Source organism: Plutella xylostella, chromosome 23 (genome assembly GCF_932276165.1).
Source record: "Plutella xylostella chromosome 23, ilPluXylo3.1, whole genome shotgun sequence".
NCBI lineage: Eukaryota > Metazoa > Arthropoda > Insecta > Lepidoptera > Plutellidae > Plutella > Plutella xylostella.
This window is the reverse complement of record NC_064003.1, coordinates 4,299,817-4,324,677: the sequence shown is the minus strand read 5'-3', so window position 1 is coordinate 4,324,677 and position 24,861 is coordinate 4,299,817. Positions and strand designations below refer to the sequence as shown.

Here is a 24,861-nt window from a genome sequence, read left to right as displayed (position 1 = left end):
CGCTTAATGGATTTCGTACAATGGGTATACATACTATACCCCGTGCTATTCCTTAATATATTTTTCTCCATATTGTATGGCCATGTTTAATATCAGAAAAGATAACTTACTTCTTACACTGATGAAAAATATTAAGCTCTTAGATCTTTTAATATAAGTAAATTAATCTTGTGTCTCTCAAAACTCTGATGAAAACTCTTACTTAATTCTTAGATCTAATGCAATGTAGGTTAGACACGGTTCAATTATTTGATATGCACCACGACGTCGCGATGACGGCCGGAGAGGTACAAGTTATAAGAGAGATAATTTACTTACTTGTACTTAATCACTTTTGAACTTTTAGGGCCCCTTGCACCAACATATTAAATCTAGATTTAGTGTCAAATGTCAATTTAAGAAACGTCAGTCCATATAAAATGATGATGGGCACAAATATATGGAAGCTGGGACCAGCACCAATAGAAATGAGTGATACGTCGTTGAAAAGGTATTTTTTAGCAGAATATGAATAACGGAAGCGCTAGTATTGATTTACTGTCCAATTAGAATAATCGTACCTTGAAAGTTTTTATATTTTATTTCTGTAATTTTAATGTTTTTGTTAGTTTTTCACATTCAATTTTAATTTTTATAACAAAATGATCATATTTCATATAATATTATATTTGTTTATTATCTCAGTAAATAAAACCAGTTGAAAGTAATTTTTCCAATTTCAATAATACGTGTTTACGTGTATTACGCCCTAACTGTCATCAGAAGAGAGAGTGCAATGCCATAGAAAAATACTTCCTTCCGACGAATATATTTCAAAATGGACAACTTATACGGATTTGTCGTCATAATACTTTTTTGCTCACTTGAAAAGAGCTATCCAACGATGTATGTCTCGTCTTTATTGGACATAGGTCCCAAAACGCCCATTGTCATTTGACACTAAATCGAGATTTAACACTAAATCTAGATTAAATATTTTGGTGCAAGTGGCCCTTAACTATGTTTGCGTTTTGGCTAAAAGTAAGAAATTTTTAATTTGGATTGACCAAGGAATGAAGTCTAGTATTTTGACTCTTAGGATATTTATGGAGTCCACTAGCTAAATATAAAATATACGTAATCAAATCATTGGATAAATATCGTTAAAGAAAGTGGGCCCATTAGAAACTTATCTAGTTTTAGTACGTTTTAAAATGCTATTTAGGATAGGAAGAAATTAGGTAAGTACCTCACAATAACTGTAATCAACAAAAGTTAAAAACCTAGGTATTTTGTAACCTGGCCCTTCACGCATGCTTTATCAACCGATTTAACTATCTTATGTTTATAATATGTCATACTCGTACATAGTTTGGCACTCAAAGCTGATACTGATACTGATAAATATGTATATTGAACGTTAATGTATCTTATATACTTAACATAGTTATAATTTTTATACACTTAATGATAGGCAAAATATAAAAAAAATAAGTAAATATTTGCGCGTATCGTGATATGCCGAGACTTGGCCCAGATAAAAGGAAATTATCCCTCAGGGAATTAGGCCCAGATAGACGTACGGTACGAGTAAGTACGCGTACTTAAAGCCCTACGAACTTTTTTTTGTTTAAGTATGAAGTACGCGAATTTAAGGGCTGGGTCTCCTATTACGCCTCTACGCGTCTACGCGCCAACGTCGGCGTGTGAGGGAGACCGCGTCAGTACATTTCTATAGTGAGCAAGGTGACGCGGCCTACGGCGTGACGCTGGACGTGATCTACGGCGTAAATAGGAGACCCGGGCCTAAGGTGACAAACTGGCGAAAAAGGTGGTCGAACCATAAGTACTCACTCGCACTTCTATCTGGCCCTTAACAGATTGGTTCTAAAACATCACGCTTGAAACATAACAACATTCCAGGCAAAGGATTTTCACAAACGGGAATAAAAATATGTGTAAACATGATTGTGTAAAGCATAAAATATCACTTTCAAACATCCTTTACATACGGCAACATGGTCGTGGAATGGAAAGGAGGCGTAGGTACGCTTTTACATGGCTTTTACAATATTCCCCCGTAACTAGCTTACTCTGTGGCAAAGTGGGTTGGTGTCTTTTGATGTCTACGAGTTTATGCGCGTCAAGACCGCTTTGAGGTGGCGCGCCCTATCGGTGAGTTGGGATCATAGAGTAATATTGTTAGAAATGGGGAATTAAAACAATTTTATTGTTTCCGAAAGTCTTCCGGAATGTATTTTTGCACGCGCTTAGGAGTTTGTATGTTGGAAGTTTGGTGGTGGTAGGATGTTATCCAAAAGCGAACTGTTCCAAAAATAAGGTAACGTGGTAGCGAAGATAAAAATAAAGTTTGTTATGAAATTACCGACTAAGCGACTTTACTATTATAATAAGGTTTTACTATAAATAATGCCATTCCTCAGAGCCTGAAGACAAGTCTTCAACCAGTGCGTCCTGCCAGTGATGACGTATGGTGCAGAGACGTGGACACTGACGGTAGGACTGGTCCACCGATTTAAAGTCGCTCAGCGTGCTATGGAGAGAGCTATGCTTGGGGTTTCTCTGATGGATCGTATCAGAAATGAGGTTATCCGTCAGAGGACTAAGGTTACCGACATAGCTGTCAAAATATGCAAGCTGAAGTCGCAGTGGGCTGGTCATATCTGCCGAAGAACCGATAACCGTTGGGGTAGACGAGTTCTCGAGTGGAGACCACGAACAGGTAAACGCAGCGTGGGACGCCCTCCTGCCCGCTGGACTGACGACCTTAGGTGGGTGGCGGGTAGTGGTTGGATGAGGAAGGCCGAGGACCGAAAGTTGTGGCGCTCCTTGGGAGAGGCCTATGTCTAGCAGTGGATGATTATTGGCTGATGATGACTATAAATAATGCCCACGGCAAAACATTTAAAGAAGTTGAACAAAACCATCAATGAAATGACAACTCTGTGCCGTCATTTCTCAGAATAATAACACCATTCATGAGCCGTCCGTTATTCGATCTAGTTGTCTCGCTCTAACACCGGTTTACCTTGACAAGGTCGCGTCGGGCGTCGCAGGCGCCTTTCATTGAATGGATATTTTTTTATGTATACGACTGTTTATTTGTAAAATGAATGAAACTTAACTGATTAGGTAACAATAATAATTCTGCAACAAACTAATAATTTCAATTTTTTTATAAAATATATAGTTAAGTAGCTTTTAAGTAAGTTCATATTATTTTCTTCTCATGAAAATCTCTTGCTTCAGAGAAAGAATATAGCAAGTTATATTTAGCCTCACTCTACGTCTACGCTAACACGTTTGGCTTGTGGAGTAGGCGACCGTAGCTTCGTCTGACTGGCCTTGACACTGATTCCACAGTGTTTAGTTCAGGTGTATACTTGTATACAGGGTGTCCCAAAAGTAAACGTCATCCCTTGGAGGCTTGATAGGCCAGCTAAGTTGTGAACATACACATATAGGTACCATTATCGAAAAACCACTACATTGTACAAATGATCTTAAAATATGCAGTGGCTCTCAATAATCTAACCTGGAGTGATTTTCAGAAAAAAATGTAGTCTCAATATCACAAAAACATGCTCATTACTGTGTTAAACTTTCTATTCAGCTGACCTATCACCTCTCCAAGGGATGACGTTGGTTTTTTTGGGACATCCTGTATAAATTAGGTCAAAGAGATCTCTAGACTGAGATTTTTTGTCACTCCACACGACAGACACGTGCCAAACGAAGCGCGGGGAATGAGACGGTTCAGCTCGGAGAGAAGGCAAGTGTACTTAGGTACCCAGCCGCTGATACCACTACATTCTTAGTTAGGTACAATTATTATTGTTAGCCGTAGAAAGAGGAGATCCCGGTGTGCTTACTGACAGCCATATCGCTTCGATTCTTATTATTCTTCTTATCTAATACAAGTTAAAAACGCTTTACAAATAAGTAAGATTCGGTATGGGACGGAGTGTGATGCTCCGAAAATGCGACACCTTAAGACCCGCGAGCGCTGGGGTCGCTTTTTGCGAACTTGCGACATAAAAATGAAGATCAATCTATACATACATACATACATCCATCCTGACGTCCCTCAGCAGGGACAAAGGGCCTTGAGTAGATTTCTCCATCTGGCTCGATCTTGGGCAGCAGCTGAGAGATCCTCCCACTTCATTCCCACAACTTTTGCCTCATTCTCCACAGAACGTCGCCAGGTTGTTTTAGGTATGTATGTATTTATTATAATTTATAAATGTTTACTCATATTTGTAACAATTTATGAAACATCAGGCCATATACTTTTACTACCTTTTATTGATATGATATGACCATCACACTGTGTCAACCAGATAATGTGGAACGAGTAGGACAGAAGTGACCGACAACATCCGCTTTTATACGTACGGGGCGTAGGCGCAGTGATTGTATCACATGATAATCATAACACCTCAGAACAGAGGTCCTAGTTTAGGTTTTTATCAAACCATCGGTTAATAAAAGCAGTTAAAATCAACGCAAATATTTTGTATGGCGCGGAGCTAGTGCAGCGCGTGTACCGCTAGATGGCGACTCTCCTGCGCCATATAAATTAGCGTTTACCCGCCACTGGAACGGACTGAAAACTCTCACTTCCCATGCTGAACTCCTAGCTAACATGATCTGGGAATATCTCATACCAACTGCGAATATGGGCTGAGAAGATAAGGGAAATATGGGACAAGTTGATAGGATCTCGTGAATTGGATCAGGGTCACATTTGGATGTAGTCCAGAAAAATGCAACGTGAAAGTTGCATTATAGACAGAACAGATAAGTTATATACCTATCAGCGGATTTCTTGTACTGCAGATAATATAATGAAATATATACCTACAGACCTTAGACCTGCTGCTACAGACGAATCACCAAACAGCTCTGCCGTTCATGAAATTAACAATTATTCTAAACCACACATCACATAACCACATAGATGGTGAAAATAAAGTTAAACTTAAATTTACATTTACCGTGTAAGTATGTTACAGGTATAGAGTTTAGACTTCATTGATACTTAGGTTATAAAAGGGTTACAATTACTATTTATAATTTTATGTTTTGTACGATTGTTATAAATACGAAGTTAAAATCGAACCACTCACATTTCACACAAGACAATACACTCCGTACTGTCTAATTCTAGAAATGCCATCATCAGTGCAGCAGCATTCAGAACGAGAAATTCCCTAGAAGATCTCTGTAGCTATTCCTATGTCATGAGCTACGTACAGTCCCGACGGTCCTAGCTTCGATTACGAGCGACTATCGATCGGGCTATTTATATAACCGGGTACTTACTCACTGGAATAAAATTTACAAGCCGTATAAATAGACTTGCAGACTTTTTCTGACCTCCTAGGCGTTGAGGACGAGTGTATGAATGGGGTGTAGTGGTGTAGACGATTTTAGTTAAATATTTATAGGGCAAACGTATCGACTAATCCCGACCAAGAGCATTTTGAAAGTGATATGTAGGTATAATTATTATGTCATATTTATGTTGATCATATTTTACGTAAAAAGTAGGTTAGATACAACATCAATAAGTAATATATTATAGTAATACGAAAATAACATTAGCACTGTACCTTATACCTACTATGTATATAAACTATGGCTGTACAACACTTTTTTGTCACTTTGAGAGCGAAAGTGGCATAAAAGTACCCATGCAAGGGAAGCGGGGACGGTTGTAAAACATTTTAGCGAGAGTTTCCTTCAGTTAATATTTATTGTATGGCGGCTGGCTGAAAAACATTCATCGTTTAGCCCTTGGGGATAAAAGACCAACAAGCGCTACAGGTAACGCAGATTACGAGTTATTCTTGTTTTATCGAGACGATTTAAATTTTTCTATAATACGAATTGAAAAATCTTATCTTAAAACTTCAATTATGAAAGTGAACTTATTAATAATGTAAAAAAAAAAAAAAAAAACACGCACTCACGCCTTGTACTAGTGTACTCCCTTGCGGGGTAGGCAGAGGTGCATTGCTGCACCCACTTTTCGCCAGAGTGTTATGATAGTCCCAATGTAATAGGGGGCGGGCCTATTGCCATTTTACGGGCACATCCAAGACCCGAGAACAAATATCTGTGTTTAAACAAATATCTGCCCCAGCCGGGAATCGAACCCGGGACCATCGGCTCAGTAGTCAGGTCACTAACCACTACGCCATTCGGTCGTCTATTAATAATGTAGTGTAATGTAAAACTAACAAAGAAATAGTACTACTAATCCTAACTCACTAGTAAATCAGTGTTGCTTGCGATGAAATATATATGTAAGTATTTATTTATATCATACGCCAATAAAATGGAAAACGAGACCAATGTTTATTTACTAAGTGCCACTCCTGTAAATAAATGCTGTGCCAGTTGGCAAGTTAATTGTTACATCCGCCACAGCAGAGACAGTAAAATTTGCGTGCACAAGAGATGTAAAATACGTAAGCGCCGGTGTTAGAAAGGGACACTAGACATCAGGATGTCCACGTAGCACCCATAGACCTGAATAATCTTCATAGTATGAGCTACTAACATAATCCGTTTAAAACAGGCGCGCGTGAGTGCAAGCAATACAAATTATTATTTCCAGAGGAGTAGAGTTGACAATTCTAAAACCAGGAACGAACAGTTTGCCGGTAAACCATATTATTTAAAATATGAAACTATTAATATTATTACGTATGATTTAATTGTTTCGCTCCGTGGAATACATGTTACCATTAAATCTTGCAGTATGCCACCCACACAATACGGTTTGAAACATGGCTCGGAATATCCTCGGACATGAGAAATACTCCGCTAAATATTTGACGTTGCATAGATTAATTATTCTGCATACACTTGCAACCCGCAGGAATTCAGGATTCCTAATAGGTACTCCTTGTACCTATTAGGATTCGTATTCGATACTTAAGTTAGTTTAGTTTAATGATAAAAGCAGTAGATAACATCTGTGATTTCCTATACTGTAAATAAAGAGAGATTTTACGAGGCGTATAAGCAGGCGACGATGAAGCTAGATTCCGTGCCACCATTAAAACCGATAGCCCCGGCGCTGAACTCAACGTAGTATTACTAACTCTTTACTCATAGAACTAAATAATATATGTCAAATAGTATGATAGGCAGGTTAGTTTCCGATTTTGCCGTAAGGCTTCAGTCGTGATGGGGACCAAGGACCAGCCGTAGCAAGCGGGAATATTATCCTAATATCTTGAATGTACGATAAGAAGGAGTCCGCATTCCTGTCTCGACTGTACGGTTAGCTACATAATTAGCTATTTGTACCTAATTAACAAACCGGAAATGATTGAATGAGCGAAAAGGCAGTTTGTGAGTTTGAAAATGAATTTGACAAAAGTGTATTGTGTACAACAGTACACCTAGCTACTTATGAAGCCGACTGTACCTCCTCGGTGGTCTTGATAACATTCCGCTGGGACCAAACATGGCCGCCAACTGTTGCTGCTCAGCGCCGGAGAAATTATGTTCGGGGAAGGACGAATATGCGAGACATTCTAGTAATAATGAAAGAATGATTAGCTTTGGAGATGGAATCTGAAATTTGGCTGGTACACGATATCTTATTACCTAAACGTTTCAGTTAGCGGTACATTATTGTGCAAAAGTTTACGTTAAAAAAATATGTCCTGGATAGCGACGGCATTATTTTTTTACCATCTTCGGAAAGGGGAGGAGGTGGGTTCTCTATTCCTTTGTATGTAATTATTTATACGTACGTTTGTTAATATTGTGAAAAGGCTCTTTTGTTGAGGTAACGCAAACGAAAAATTGAGTTTCTATGTCATTTGTTTCACGTTAGTTGCCGCTTCTTGTAGCGCTGCGTCGTGTTTGTGTCGTCGTAGGCGTAGGTGAAGTGACGGTGTAAAGTGCCGAACGCCACATCTGGGCAATCAAAATAATAACGGCAACCTGTGGTGCGTCTCGCTCGAGCTCGCCCACAGGATAAACTATTTTTGTCCTTATCTCTTTAAAACATGTGCGCGAGGTTACTAGTCATTATTCTGTGGCGCTAGCTATGCTCTAGGTTTTTCTGAAGGACTCGTAGCTCTTAAGGCTTCCGTCTTCCTCGAATGAAAATGTGAGACGCCCTGCGGCCAACTTGACCGAAGACCTTAGAAAGTGGTCGGTGGTGGTTGGACGAGGAAAAATAAATATGGAGCTCCTTGGGGGAGGCTGCTGATGATGAAGACGCACCTATCTTCATGATCAGCCTGTAATAATAATTAATCATATAAGTAAAGACATTTCCTGTAATAAAATTGGTACATCTAACAACGCTTGACTTCGTTTGTTCTGAAATATAAGATACAATGTAAACTTCACTACCTAATGGCTTTGTAAATAAAATGCGTAAATAATTTATTATTGCTTCAATAAAAGTAAATTACGCAACAGTTTTACCGTTTATCCGGCCGAGTATAACGGACCAAGTTTCAATGTTTATTGCTACATTTTATAAGGCTTCTTCTAAAGTGCGTTTATTCTTAGCGTCTCTTTTCAATGTACCTTAATAACTCTTAAATCTAAAACTTGACTAGGTACCTACTGCCGCTAGGATAACTGTATTATGTTGTCAGTAGGACGAATACAGCCGTAATACAGGAAATATTTTTAGTACTGTAAAAGCTATATTATCTGTTTAATAAAAATTACATGAATCTTGGATGGATGGAATTCCTATTTTACAATAAAAAATATTAAAATGTGTAGCTGCGAAATCTGTATCATCAGTAATTCACAAGTTATTGGCACATCGTCCACTATCGCCATATTCGGCTATCAGTTTAGCACCTCCCGGCCTCACCGCCGTCGCACGCAGCTAATGGGTCTGTCATAACGTGTCACTTTAATGGGCTTAGGAAGGCTCGCGTATTCATGGCTCCTACAAGTGGAGATTGATCATGATCAGGGCCGTCGACCCGAGAGCTTCTCCCATAATGGACCTCCAATATAATGCACGTAATGCTGGCACCACACTTGGCTTATTTGTTATTGGATGTTTGCTGTATTTGACAAATACCTAAAATGTGACAAATTCGGCAAAAAATTTGGCGAATAAACACTGACCACATATGGTAGTTTTGGCAAATACGAATAGCCAAGTGGAGTGGTAGCATAGGGTACGTTCTAACGCCAAGGCTACAGTATTATTTACTCAATGGCAGAGAATCTCTACGTAAACCGCGCCATAGAGCATAAACAGCCAGCTGGCGTCGTGGATGCCAAGAACTCTAGATTACGTAAAACTAAATTTTGGAGGACTACTGCCCTAACCACCACCATATCTTGATGCTTTAAAAGAGTGCATAATACTCGTAGCTCTCCTTTTTTCGTTTTTGTAAAGCTGGGGTAACCCTTCAGCCTGGGATAAGGTCAGCCTTATTTATATCGGCTTGGTGACCCTAACAAACTCACTTTGACGTTTAAGAAGAGTCCACACAGCAAACTGCTAACAAAACCCTAAGCTTCGGGAGTTGGTGACTTAGGTATTGTTTATTTATGGCCCTGTCCTGAGCAGCGGGAAAGTTTGAAGGTTACTTACTCATGTGCCGCAACCTATCAAATTACAACTACGATAAAAACGAATAACAGTTATGTTATTGTTATTGCATACTTTCTGAACAAAACTAGCTCCTCATAACTCATAAAAGATATCTCGCTGTTAGAGAGTCAAGCAACTCTGGGGGCATGGAAATTAGGACCACTTAGGTATAATCTTCTTAGCGTGTATGAGTCTGTTGGACAAGCACTAGAATCGGACTAGGGTTTGTCACCGTGATTGTGTAATATCTCCAACCACCACTTCCCTTTAAATACCTTTGCAAGGCAGCCCCATGTTATATCATGGCCCTCAGACTTTACGTAATCATGAAGACCACTAGCCCGCAGCTGTTCAGGTCTACCGCAATGTCTATGGTCGTCCTAGAATCCGATACAATTATGTTGAACGGACCGCTTAAATTATTTAACCGCTTCGGCTTGCGGTGTCAGCAAATGGATTATACGCCGACATCAATGCCTCTATTATCAAATATGAATTACAAGTGGGAGCCACCACCACTGCAAGTAACGTAATTTACAGTAGTAGGGATTCACGGGTTCTGGCTCACTTCCCCGCCCGCTCCACCTGCCCGCCCCTGCCCCCTCCGAGGCGCTGTCTTTGGCGATCCTGCAAAAAGCTCGCCGCGAATAAACTTTATTAAGGCAATTAGCGCCCCGCGGTTTTATTCGCGATCCGCGACTTTTTCTAATTGGAATGAATCTTATTGCGACACGCTTTCCTATTGGCTCCGACTCTTTCCTGTAGTAGTAGGGATTCACGGGTTCTGGCTCACTTCCCCGCCCTGCTCCACCTGCCCGCCCCTGCCCCCTCCGAGGCTATTAAGGCAATTAGCGCCCCGCGGTTTTATTCGCGATCCGCGACTTTTTCTAATTGGAATGAATCTTATTGCGACACGCTTTCCTATTGGCTCCGACTCTTTCCTGTAGTAGTAGGGATTCACGGGTTCTGGCTCACTTCCCCGCCCTGCTCCACCTGCCCGCCCCTGCCCCCTCCGAGGCTATTAAGGCAATTAGCGCCCCGCGGTTTTATTCGCGATCCGCGACTTTTTCTAATTGGAATGAATCTTATTGCGACACGCTTTCCTATTGGGTCCGACTCTTTCCTGTAGTAGTAGGGATTCACGGGTTCTGGCTCACTTCCCCGCCTGCTCCACCTGCCCGCCCCTGCCCCCTCCGAGGCGCTATCTTTGGCGATCCTGCAAAAAGCTCGCCGCGAATAAACTTTGTATACAAGTAAGTACCTATTGTGTAGGTAGAATATTATCGGTTGATTTTAAGCATATCTACTAACCACTCCTCCTCGCGTTGCTCGTCATCGCACCTACCTACAGGCTTTCATTAAGTATGAGTGTGTGACTGTTATTTGAAATAACATGGTATCCAATGGATAATATTTATCAGCCTTACTTCATTCCATGCATTACTAGCGACTGTAATAATTAAAAGTCATTATTACTGGTGAATTAAACATCCATCTCCGTGTCTTTACTAAATAACATAAAGCGTAAACACTTGTACGCAGTGGCTGATAGCGTTATAAACCGAGTTCTAAAAACATAGTTATGTAAAGTGAAATCAATAATTATACGTACCTACATGCAAACATTACGTTTTTTTTCACCCACCAACGGTTCGATGCCAAGCATTTGTCCCTAAGTAGGTAATATTTTTTTGGTAAGCATCCCAAAACAATAAATAACTCCAGATATGTCGCGCTTTGGGTGTTCGATGCTAACCCTAATCAATCACTCAATATAAGTGCAAAGGTAATATAAAAAATACTGTGGGCTGGCGTCTGAAATAAAAAAACACTAGCTTGTACATACGTGTCTGCGCGAAGTGTTATGGGAATATCAATTTTATTTGTATGCCGATAAAGGAATCAATGTGGGATTTTAAAAAATGAACAAGTCTCGACCAGTTTTCACCTAACACAAGTGTGTTTGGTTTAATCTCGATAAAGATTGGGATCGTGTACAAAAAATACCCCCGAAAACCGCATTCCGCGTATATAAAACGCGCTGCATGTCAGATCTCAAACATATCAGCCTGGCTCTCTACTGAGTGAGTTTATAACTATTGTGTATTGTGCTACATAGATACCTGCAGTGTCCAGACATATGAATGTAAGTTATGTTTTGTATCTAATCACTTTCCGTTGAATATGTATAATAGTCCATTACTTTGTGTACATTGCATGTGAGTCAAAAGCACCTCAGTGTTTTAACTTACTTTTATTCTTACCCGTATTTTTTTGTGCAAGTAACACTATAGTTAGTTCTCATGGCATAGTAGGTAATTCGTTCACCCATTTCATCAGTATTAAACCGTAACTTTACGCATATCTCTGCTTTCCACCCCCCAACATAAGATAATGTGCATCATCTATTTTTTACCGTAGTAAAACCAAGTAAATTTATTTGTTTTAGCCATCAACAATAATTGACGACTGCGACTACACCATGAAAAATACGTGCCTCCAGCTATAATCCTCCAAAATTTAAACTCAATAGAAACTAATTCTGATGATGCCAAAAAATAGTCGTGAAATAGTCATAAATAGTCGTGCTTTCCAAAAAAATAGTCGTATCATACTTTCGGAGTTAGAGCTATACTTTATGGAGGATTATAGCTGGAGGTCTCCAGCTATAATCCTCCAGCCTCTGCAGAACAAACGGTAAGGCCTATCGACTTGGTTAAGGTCTCAAAAAATAGTCGTGAAATAGTCGTAATGACATGCCAAATTTCAGAAATAGTCGTCAAAAGATAGCAAAGATATAAAGGTACTTTGCTGCAGCCCTGGTGGAGGATTATAGCTGGAGGTTTTGAAAATATCGAATATCTTTGGAACTACTATGACTATCGGTTTGAATTATGTCTCAAAAAATAGTCGTGAAATAGTCGCTTCTATTTATTATAATTTTAAGCTTGATAAAAGCTGTTAAATAATTATATCAAATTCTTCATACAAATCAAAGTGGACGAGAATGCCAAAGCAAGCCAGTACACAAAAATAATGGCACCGTAGCATTGAAGTACTCATGTCGAATTTATCTATAAATCATTTATTTCGTCATACTTTGCATCAATAGTATCTAAACTAATCTTGGGTATGACATTTTATTGCTTTTGCTCTTAGCCTTTACCTTACTGTGTACAGAGAAAACGTATGCCTATACACGCACACATTTATCTCTGTTATCTTGACAAACGATAGCGATGACGACTACGGCGAAGTAGTACCTAGGTCAGTTATTGTCATCCCTTACTATTCCGTGATCAGACAAATATTGCTATCCTTGTCTCCTTTCTAACCGGCATGCATCGCACGCATAGAACGCGTGAACGAACGTGTCATCGGTTGCATCTTGACAAGCGATAGCAAAGCGGTATTTATTACCAGGGTGTCCACTTTCTGGAAAGTCAGGGATAGTCAGGGAAAAGTCAGGGAAGCTCAAGGTGGTCATGGAAAGTCAGGGAAATTGATGGGCCACCTGGAAAGTCAGGGAAAAATGACTAGTAAAGCATATATTTTTTCTAAATTGTAGTTCTTTCCTTTACTAACTATTATTTTTCTTCTATTTTATACGTAAAATACGTAAGTCATGAAATAAAATCTCGTATGCCAGATTCCAGACTCAGTTCATAGTTTGTTCAATAGTAAAATTATGTTAAATTTCATTCAAAAGACTCTTTTGAATGAAATTTAATTTATTAAGAAGATATAAGAATATTTTTCTTTTGAAAAGAGTGTGACTCAGCTTGCCTTTCTGAACAAGTTTTGTTTTAAGAGTTCGTGATGAAAAATAAGTCCTCACATAAAGTGTTGGTGCAGACGCGCTGTATCGGCGCTCATTTCACTCATCAATTCTCATAATTTGCTACGGCAGTGGGAGCGCTTGCAGAACCGTTTCCTCCACGTGGCACCTAATGATTTTTTTTAAAGCGTCGAGCCCATACAAAAATGTTTGATTTTTGTTTTGTTTTATTTAAATTAATTACGGTATTTACAAAGCTTAACACGCTTTACTTGTGTTATTTCGGTTTTGAAGGTCCTAAGATTACTATACAAGGTGCTAGGACAAGTTTTATACACAAATTAAAAAGTTTATTTTATCTACTTGCTTCCAAACTCTCATTTAAACAAATATATAGGATTTCTTCAAAGCACTCTGTACTAATCCTACCACCTACTACCTACCATGTGTGCTTAAATAAAATTTACTCTGTCTAACTAACGTCTTTTGCAATAATAACCAGTAGATCCCGCTTGGGTTTCCAAACTTTAAATGACTTTTTTCAAAAGTAAAATGACATTTTGAAAATTAAAAAATATACTTTTACCTCTTTCTCAATTTTGCAAATACAAAAAAAGAATTACATGTTATGGCAAAATAAAAGTATTTAAACTTTGTGTACAAAAAAATTAAGTAGGTACTTATTTATCATTGCTTTCTATGTATACATATTGTTGCAATAGTGGTAGATTTACGGTGGCCTGCGCCTAAAAGTATACAGGCGGAGTTTTTAAAATAGCGATCCCTGATGAAGGGACCAGCTACATCTGTTATAAATCCGGGGACGTGTTGTGTGTGATGTGTGTAGCAATGGTGTTTATGTGGATGTGCTTGAGCAGCATGTCAGCTTGAGATTTTATTTAAAAACTCCGCCTGTATACTTTTAGGCGCAGGCCACTTTACATAGCCGAAATAGGGTGACTCAGGGATCACTCGAAATAACTTTTGTTTTACGTGTTTTTGAAATTCTCGTTTTTTTCTCATATAACTTCACCTGTCTAGCAAAGTTTGTGTGGAAAATCTTTTTTTTTAAATTTCATATTGTTCAAAATGCCTGATCACTCGTCTCTTTCGACTTAATATACACTTTTTACAGCCAAATATTTTACGCAGTCGAAGTTTTTTTAATAAGTCTCGCAAATGAACGGAAAACAAGCTTTTATTTTGATCTCCGGTCAGGGAAAATTTCTGAAATGGTCAGGGAAAGTCAGGGAAAAGTCAGGGAAATTTTTGGAGGATTCTGAGTGGACACCCTGATTACGTCCCTTACTATCCCGGGATCACACAAATAGTGCTGTCTTGTTTTTTTTATTAGCGTTGATGTGGCCGCCACCTCCGCCGGTGAAATTGGGATTAGTTTTATTGAAGACGCAGTACAGGGTAGCACTCAAGCGATAAGAATAAAATACGGTGTTTGAAATATAACTCATTTAATTACAATCACCGGCCGAATGTTCTTTTATTTATACTTAAGTTATTCATTAAACAATCTTTAGGTAGATTAGGTTTTATACAATGATCTCTGAGTATTATTTGACTATTACCTATAAACATATTTAGTTTAATTTAAAATAATCACAGTTATTTTATTGCTAAGTAATAATATAATATTGACGTAGTTCAATAAAAAAAACATGGTATGAACTTAAATATGTAATTATTTCACTATTAAAAAATAATTATTTTCTAGCCCTATATCATAATAAGCTTAAGTGGAAGTAATCACAGATTGTTCATTAGTAGGTTTAGGTAAGTATAATCACGGTTATTGTCATAATGAAATATAACTCATTTAATTACAATCACAGGCCGAAAGTACTTTTATTTATACTTAAGTTATTCATTAAACAATCTTTAGTCACGTGACCAACTAAGTTTCTATGAAAAATGATATATTTTTTTCGCGAATATTTAAATTCTGTTTTCAGTTTCGGGCTTAGATATACCATGCTGCACATGTAGCTTTCAGCTTAGTATACCCTTTTTGCCACACCTTGTATAATGGTTTTAATAAATATACCTAAATAACTTCGTAGGTGATTATAGGGTATCTATAATGCCCAGATAACTGAATCCTGTAGGTGTAGAACTTGCAAAAATTATCAACAGCCACTGTAGCTTGCGACGTTATTGAAGAACACACGTAAGATGCGCTGAAAAAAAAAATAAGGCAAATTAACGTCTTATTAATAAAAATATTTGTTTTTTTTTAAATATTATATACATATATATATGATATACGAGTAGGTAGATACGAGTAGTAATAACGTTATTTCACCTAGACTATTTGTTTGGTAATTTATTGTCATTTGGAGACCACAGCAAACAGTGGAGTAAAATTTCTTATCAGTAACTTATTGCAACAATTACTTGAAACTGCGAACTTTTGTGCGAAAACGGTAGAGTAGAAATACTGTTCATTAGTGTATTCACCTTTTTCAATATATATGTCCCATAACCGACCTCTATTGTTTTTGAGCGAAAGAGATAGCTGAGAAAACAATTTGGCTTTTGTCCAAAACCGGTTTGTTCGGACGGTGCGTTTGAAACTTGTATGAAATTTCACAGGGTGTGAATTACTTACATAGGTATTTAGTTCAGAAACACGTTTTTGTCGCTTGTAGCTGATAGGTACAAATGAGTTTTGACAAGTAAATTGGCTGTTATAACTTTATCAACTTCAGCACCACAACACTGTATAGGCCTAGCATAAGCACAATACCATATGAAAATAGTGATAAATTCTTACCCAGGATTTGTTATCTGGTAATCATGTATTCGGAGCCATTGCAGTTTTTAAGCGCATTACATCAATGGAGTCATGATAATTTATCGGCGCATTACATCGATAGGCTGTGTTTTCACCTGAAATAATAATGGGTAGGCTTATAGGTAGGTTACACATATTTTTTTTAATACATATATTTATTTGCCTAGTTTCATTCAGAAATACAAACAATAACGCCTTTTTTTGCTATTGAGGGGTAAATATCCACATTTAACCAGGACTACCATATGTAGGTAATCGATGATACCCACATATTTTCGTATCTACTAAGATATGTACATGAATGCCTTGATTGCATGTATGCACAATTTACTCGCTCATAGTGTAAAATTGCTAATTTATTAACAATCCCCATACATATTAAGCATAGATATTAAAAAAATAATTTGGCTACGTTACTTCAATAAAAAATCATGTTAATAAATAAGCTGAGCATAACAAAATGGGATGGCTTGCTTTGATATTGAGTATTAAAAAGGATACTTACTTGCAATATTCAAACATAGCACTCACTAAACACTCTTATCTGCATCCACTAATATCTTTTAGAATATAACATCTTGAATATTCATTTGCGTATAGAGCACTCACAATATTTTAACAACCAACAATAACACCGATCGTGACCATAGTTTGCACTAAACTGTAAACAAATTATCAAACAAAACATGCAAAATACTAACCCCAACTTCACCGGTGGCGGCGCGCGGCGGCGGTCACATAAGGGACGTAATAAATACCGGTTTGCTATAGCTTGTCAAGATGTTATGCGGTCGCTCACGCGTTCTATGCGTGCGATGCATGCCGGTTAGAAAGGAGACAAGGATAGCAATATTTGTCTGATCACGGGATAGTAAGGGATGACAATAACTGACCTAGGTACTATATCGCCGTAGTCGTCATCGCTATCGTTTGTCAAGATAACAGAGATAAATGTGTGCGTGTATAGGCATACGTTTTCTCTGTACACAGTAAGGTAAAGGCTAAGAGCAAAAGCAATAAAATGTCATACCCAAGATTAGTTTAGATACTATTGATGCAAAGTATGACGAAATAAATGATTTATAGATAAATTCGACATGAGTACTTCAATGCTACGGTGCCATTATTTTTGTGTACTGGCTTGCTTTGGCATTCTCGTCCACTTTGATTTGTATGAAGAATTTGATATAATTATTTAACAGCTTTTATCAAGCTTAAAATTATAATAAATAGAAGCGACTATTTCACGACTATTTTTTGAGACATAATTCAAACCGATAGTCATAGTAGTTCCAAAGATATTCGATATTTTCAAAACCTCCAGCTATAATCCTCCACCAGGGCTGCAGCAAAGTACCTTTATATCTTTGCTATCTTTTGACGACTATTTCTGAAATTTGGCATGTCATTACGACTATTTCACGACTATTTTTTGAGACCTTAACCAAGTCGATAGGCCTTACCGTTTGTTCTGCAGAGGCTGGAGGATTATAGCTGGAGACCTCCAGCTATAATCCTCCATAAAGTATAGCTCTAACTCCGAAAGTATGATACGACTATTTTTTTGGAAAACACGACTATTTATGACTATTTCACGACTATTTTTTGGCATCATCAAAAATAGTTTCTATTGAGTTTCAATTTTGGAGGATTATAGCTCGAGGGACGTTGAAAAATTACTATTATCCGAGCCCTAGTGATGATGAAATACTATCACCATCACTTCTCCTGAAAAAACCGACTAAACGGATTCACGAAAATATTGATTCATATTTTGAAACTCCCTCGAAGAAATCTAAGAGCAAAACATTATCTTCGACGGTCGGGCGTGCTGCCTGCGGGGGTATTTCATATATATCCACCAATGAAGACGACGGATCTAAAGCGTCACACCTCATAAAAATTGAAATGTACGATATGAAAAAATTGAAAGATTTACCACCCAGCGAACATTGGAAAAAAGCTGATATGCGAATCAAGCTGTATTGCACCTCTGATCATATTCTTTTCCATGATACTAATCAACTCATGTTTTCTATAACAAAACAAATAGCTACAAAGACAGATTGCAAAAAATATTTTCTCGAGACATCGAAGTAAAAATAATAATGTACCACGACCCCCGGCGCACAGACCACACACAACTGCTACACTACCGAGACGCCCCTCTATTTCCTTCGTACTATATAAACACGCGACATTGAACTGTGACTACACTTCCCTTCTCAAACTCAGCTGCAAACATGGATCTCTCTCTCGATTCGTCAAGCTACGATGCAGAGCTACTGAAGGCTTTAGCTGACTACGAAAATCAGGAAACGTACGTAAGTGAACAGTTATTTCTTTTACTATTTCTATGTATACTTATATGTAATTTGATGAAAATAGTGATGGTGTGTGAATATTAGTGGGGAGGGGGTGGATACACGCAGTATAAATGTTTTATTCTTAAATTTGTACTCTCACAACTGTGTTTGCGTTCAATTGTTTAACAATGATGAATTTTACTTATGAAGATTTATTACTTTTAAACAAAACTTTATTGTTGGATAAATTTAATAAATACATTCGATTATGGTATATAAATGGGGTCTTACCATCTTCACTTAAAAATGATTCAAACGTGATTCCTTTTTACACCCCTTGTAAAGGACATCCTATCAACTCTTCTTTATTAAATAATACCGATGAGATAGATGGAGTACATATCATGCAAGCATATTGTAACACTTGTACAAGATCGGAGACTAGCACATCAATTTCATTAGGTAGCTACTAATAGTTAAATATCTGGATAGGACAATGCAAATATTCTGTATAAATTATGCTTTTAATGTCTATGTATTTCAAGTAAGTTGTTTTTTATTCATAGATTAACTGGAAATGGAAGAAAAAGAAAATGGGGTGATGTCATCACCCCTTCAACGTCGGCCGCTGCAACGAACAACGACCCCTCCCAGGCAGCCCTCCAGGCAACACCTCTAGAAGAAGATACCCCTCCAGGCAACAAAATTAAATGTGATGCGTGTCAAGTTCACATTGGGAAGAGGTACTTTTCACGTCATTTAAATAGCAAATTACATAGGGAAAAGGTTTTAAGAAACCATGAAACATTAGAAAATGTGAAAATAATTGAAAGCGCATTTGGACAACGAGTGAAATCCTATCGTATTCAGCTCGACTCATCTAATTTAAATAGTTCTGTATCAACAGATTGTGTAATAACACCCGAGGTATACTTCGAAAAAATTAAAAATAAAATATTTAAACTACTAATGGATAACATAGATTGCCATTCATTCATCAAAGTAAATTTTGTTTTACACGCAGAATTCATTCAAATCACTAAAGACTTAGTTAATTCTTTCGATTTCCAGGGGTATAATTATAGTTTTTGCAAGGGGGATGATATTGAGTTAGATTTTGAACAAGTTGTTGTTGAGTTTTCCAACAAATTAGGCGAATTCGAAAAAAAGGACAGTGGATGGAGTCTAAAAAAAATCTTATATGTTGATATGAACGTAAATAAATTTAATCCATTGCGGGGCTCATCATATATTGATTTACCAATTGATATCAAACATAAAAAAGCAGTACTAAACATAAAAAACTCAGATTATGAATGTTTTTCGTGGGCAGTGTTAGCGGGGTTATACCCCGTAAATAAAAATGCAGAGAGAGTGGCAGCATATTTACCCAACAAAAACAAATTAAATTTTGGTGACATAAATTTTCCAGTAAAACTACGAGATGTGAAAAAATTTGAAAATTTAAATAATATGAGCATTAATGTTTTTGGATTAGAATACAATAATGAAACAAAGAAAAATGAAATCATAGGCCCCTTACATTTTACGAAACATCGAATGCCTACTCATCTAAATTTATTATATTTAACAAATGGCTCGAATGGTCATTATTGCCTCATAAAAAACATGTCTCGATTACTTAGCAAGCAGATAACCACATCAAATGAAGCAATTCATATTTGTGATGGGTGTCTTTTACATTTCTCAAACAAAGAGCATCTCAATCTGCATCAAAAAAATGATTGCGTTAATATACGAACTGAATTACCTAGTGCACGAAACACAAAACCCAACTGGTTTGGAGAGCACACGAGTAGTGATAAGTTAAAATTCGATAAATATGACAGACAGATGAGAGTGCCCTTTGTGGTGTATGCAGACTTTGAAGCGTTTGTTACGCCAATACCATCATGCGATAATGATCCCGAGAAGTCGCATACAAATAACATTCAAAAACATAATGTTTACAGTTTCGGTTACTATCTAAAATGTGCGTATGATGATAAACTTTCCAAGTACCAAACTTATATGGGTGAAGATTGCCCTAACGTATTTCTAAAATATTTAAAAAAAGATTTAGAGCTCATAACTAAAAAAATTCTTTTGTTAAATCACCTTTGCCATTGACGGATGAAGATAAACTTAATATATCTCAAAGTCAACAGTGCTATATTTGCAGTAAAGATTTAAATCATGATGCCACCATCGATCATAATTGGCACACTGGAGCTTATAGTGGAGTTGCGCACAGCATGTGTAGTTCAAAATACAATCCACCTAGATTTTTACCTGTATTTCTACATAACTTAAGCAATTATGATGCACATTTTATCGTACATGCATTAAACTTTGATTCAGGAAAAATCGATATTATACCCTAAAACAAAGAAAAATATATTTCTTTTTCTAAACAAATTAAAGTGAATAACCATAATGTTAGCTTGAGGTTTCTCGATTCGTTTAAATTTATGGCTAGCAGTCTAGATAAGTTGGCTCAAAATTTGAGGTCTGATCAATTTAATGAGCTCAAAAGAGTATTTCCAAAGGAGGACGATTTCAAACGATTAATAAAAAAAGGTATATATCCCTATGAATACACCACGTCTTTTGATAGTTTAAAATGTACATCTTTGCCTGATAAAGAAGATTTTTATAACTCATTAACTAACACAAATGTTTCTGATGAAAATTATAAACATGCCCAGGACATATGGACACATTTTAACTGTCATGATATGAGTGATTATTCGAATTTATATTTAAAAACCGATGTGTTGTTGTTAGCCGACATCTTTGAAAATTATAGGAATGTTTGTTCTAAGACGTATGGATTAGACCCAGCACATTATTTTACTGCACCGGGATTAAGTTGGGACGCTATGTTAAAGTATACACAAATTGAATTGCAGCTTTTGACTGATTTTGATAAAATATCTTTTGATAAAATATCTTTTATCAAAAAAGGTATACGGGGTGGTATTTCCCTATGTAGCAATAGATATGCGAAAGCGAATAATATTTTCATGAATGACTATGACAGTCGAGTACCACCTTCGTTTTTGATTTATCTTGACGCTAACAATTTGTATGGGTGGGCTATGTCACAATATCTTCCGACAGGTGAATTCGAATGGGTAGAAGAAAGTGTCAATTATAATATACCTGATAATTCTGAATATGGTTATATATTAGAAGTTGACTTGATATATCCTCATCATTTACACGATTCTCACTCCGATTTGCCTTTCTGTCCTGAAACAATTTGCACGCCAAACAGTAACGAAAAAAAATTAGTACCAAATTTAAAAAACAAAATAAAATATATCATTCACTATAGAAATCTTAAACAATGTATTGAAAACGGTTTAGAACTAACTAAAATTCACAGAGTTTTAAAATTCAAACAAAGTGACTGGTTAAAAAAATATATTGATTTGAATACTTCAATGAGAACTTCAGCCGTAACTGATTTTGAAAAAGACTTTTTCAAATTAATGAATAATGCCATATTTGGTAAAACAATGGAAAACATAGAAAAACGTGTGAATGTTCACTTAGTTACGCAATGGGAAAATAATGGGAAAATTCAAGGTGCACAAAGTTTAATTGCCCGACCAGAATTTCACAGTGCATCATGTTTTTCTGAAAATTTGATTGCAGTTCAATTAAATAAAACAAAACTTTTATATGATAAACCAATTTATCTCGGCTTTTGCATTCTGGATATTTCCAAAACACTGATGTACAAGTTTCACTACTCATATATGAAAAACAAATTTAACGATAGGTTAAAATTGATGTACACTGATACTGATAGTTTAATATATCACATTCAAACCGAAAATTTATATAGCGACATAAAGTCAAATTTAAAAGACTATTTTGATACATCTGATTATTCAATCGATAATCGTCATAATTTTCCACTTGTTAACAAAAAAAAGATAGGATTTTTTAAAGATGAAAATAATGGAAATATTTTCAGAGAATTTGTAGGTTTACGTTCAAAAATGTATGCAATCGAGGTAGAGAATGATTTTATTGCTAAGGCGAAGGGCATAAATAAATCTGTAACTAAGACGTTTCAGCTAAATGACTATAAAAGATGTCTATTTAATCAAACCCGAAAAATCGATTGTATGTTAAGATTTAAATCAATAAAACATGTTATATTTACACAAAAATGCTCCAAAATTTCACTGTCTCATAATGATACGAAGCGAAAATTATTGGAAAACTCAACCGATACTGTTGCCTGGGGGCATTATAAGATGTCTGAATAATTTTTTAGTTTTTGTAGTTTTAAAAATAGTTTAAGATTTTTAACATTGTTGTGTGTGTCTGTGTCTGTGCTATGCTTCTGCATATATGTTTTTTTGTATTGTGTGTACTAATTATTCTATTTAGTTTTAAATAACCAATAAGCGTGTTTAGTTTGTATGTAGGTTTATTTTTAGTGTGTAGCTTAAGATGAAATCATAAAATAAATTTATATTTTTATAAACACAATCTCATTTTTCATTTATTCATTCAACGCAAATCAGCAGTACTTAGTAGACGTTACTCAAAAAATAACAAATAATGCATCATTTTATTCATCCGTTCACAGCTATTATTGGTGGACCTAGTGGCTGTGGCAAAACTAACTTTGTCACAAATTTTATAAAGTATGTTAAAAAAATCTGCAACACAAATTTTTCACAAATAACTTGGTGTTATGATGAAATGCAACCATCATATAATTTATTAGAAGTTAACTACCACCAAGGATTGCCGGAACTTACCATGTTTGATGGTAAAACTCCTCATTTAGTAATAATAGATGATTTAATGAGAGAATCCGACGGAAGAATCGTAGATTTGTTTACAAAGGGCAGTCATCATAGAAACCTCAGCATATTTTATATAACACAAAATTTATTTCACCAAGGGAAAGGACAGCGTGATATTTCTTTAAATTCGAGTTATATCATATTTTTTAAGAACCCTAGAGATAAGACTCAAATACGTTATCTAGCTCGTCAAGTTTTCCCTGAGAATCCAAAATTTGTTGAAGAAGCTTATAAAGACGCCACAAAGGAAGCTCACGGATACTTAATGGTTGATCTTAAACAAAATACTTTCGACATTTATCGCCTTAAAACAAATATATTTGAACAGCAGCATTGCATAGTTTATGTACCCAAAAAAGGATTTAAATACGATGTGCAAAAACAAATACCTATCATTTCCAAATAATGCCTGGAAGAGTAACGACTCATAAACATTTCCTCACTGCATTACAAACACTCAAACCGAAGTTTCGTAAAGCACTGTTAAAAGTTTGTAGTGAAGAAGAAATTAACTGTATTTGTGAGTGTATTCACAACGTTTTAAAAGGAAACATTCCTCTTCAAAACAAAGATTCAATTAAATTAAGAAAACATAAAAGTACTTTGAGAAAATTGGTTTCCAAAGGGAAACACCAGTTCAGAAAACATATAATTATCCAGAAAGGTGGTGCATTTTTACCTATTATATTGGGTTCTGTTTTAACCGGATTAATTAATAGTATATTACGGTGAAAACTATAATGGATAATACCAAAAAATTGTTACTTGTGGAACCTGAATTTTTAGAAAAAATTAAGCAAACTGATAAACCTGAAACGACCCTTACTCGGTTAGATGATGAAATGAATAAAATTTTAAATAGTAAGGTAGATGACCGAGAAAAATGGACTTTATACTTACAAACTCTGCAAAGATACTTACATTTTACTGAAGAAGAGCGACAACCGCTGATTACTATGAAGAACAATCTTACCGAGAACTCAGAAGAAAATATAGCGACGACAGTTACCAAATCTGAACCATTAAAACAGGACGTCAGCAATATTAATTATCCATTATCTGCATACACCCCATCACATTTACTAAAATTAATACCAAAAACTTATTTAAAAAAGGGTGAGTTGCTGCTGGAAAACATCCTGCAAAATAAAGATAGAGTTAATTGGAATGATCGCGGGGAAGTCACCATAAACAATCAACCTATACTGCATAGCAACATTGTGGATTTAATAAATGATGTGTTAAGACCGCTTAAGCGCGCGAAGCCCAGAGGTTGGGAAGTATTTAGTTCACTGCTGCATGATATAAAAGTTCCTCTATATTGCATAGGCAATCCAGCTAACTTAAATTATATAAATTCACTAAATTCAAACGAAATAAACTCCCAATCAAACACTAAAAAGGAAGAGATTAAACAAGCATCTCCTGAAACTGAAATTCAGGAAAACTATACACCGAAGTTAAAAAATATTGGAAAAATTAGTAAGAAAATAGATTGGGAACGATGGACCCCGTACTAGAAATCAACA

At 36.4% G+C, this 24,861-nt stretch overlaps 2 protein-coding genes and 1 long non-coding RNA gene across 17 annotated transcripts in view; 1 reads left to right on the top strand and 2 right to left on the bottom strand.

The window, feature by feature from the left end:
- LOC105381571 (liprin-alpha-1) overlaps positions 1-24,861 on the bottom strand; it is a 111,307-nt gene that overhangs the window by 70,366 nt on the left and 16,080 nt on the right. The gene's annotated exons all lie outside the window — the stretch shown is intronic.
- LOC125490386 lies at positions 15,328-17,096 on the bottom strand. The gene is made up of 3 exons (XR_007267649.1): positions 16,697-17,096; positions 16,171-16,286; positions 15,328-15,574 (listed from the first exon to the last, which is right to left on the bottom strand). It is a non-coding gene; the product is annotated as an uncharacterized LOC125490386 (long non-coding RNA).
- On the top strand, positions 17,867-20,695 carry LOC125490385. Its single transcript, XM_048629455.1, has 2 exons — positions 17,867-18,511; positions 19,064-20,695. Exons 1-2 carry the CDS (start codon positions 18,435-18,437, stop codon positions 20,625-20,627), a joined length of 1,641 nt encoding a protein of 546 aa, XP_048485412.1. The 5' UTR covers positions 17,867-18,434; the 3' UTR covers positions 20,628-20,695.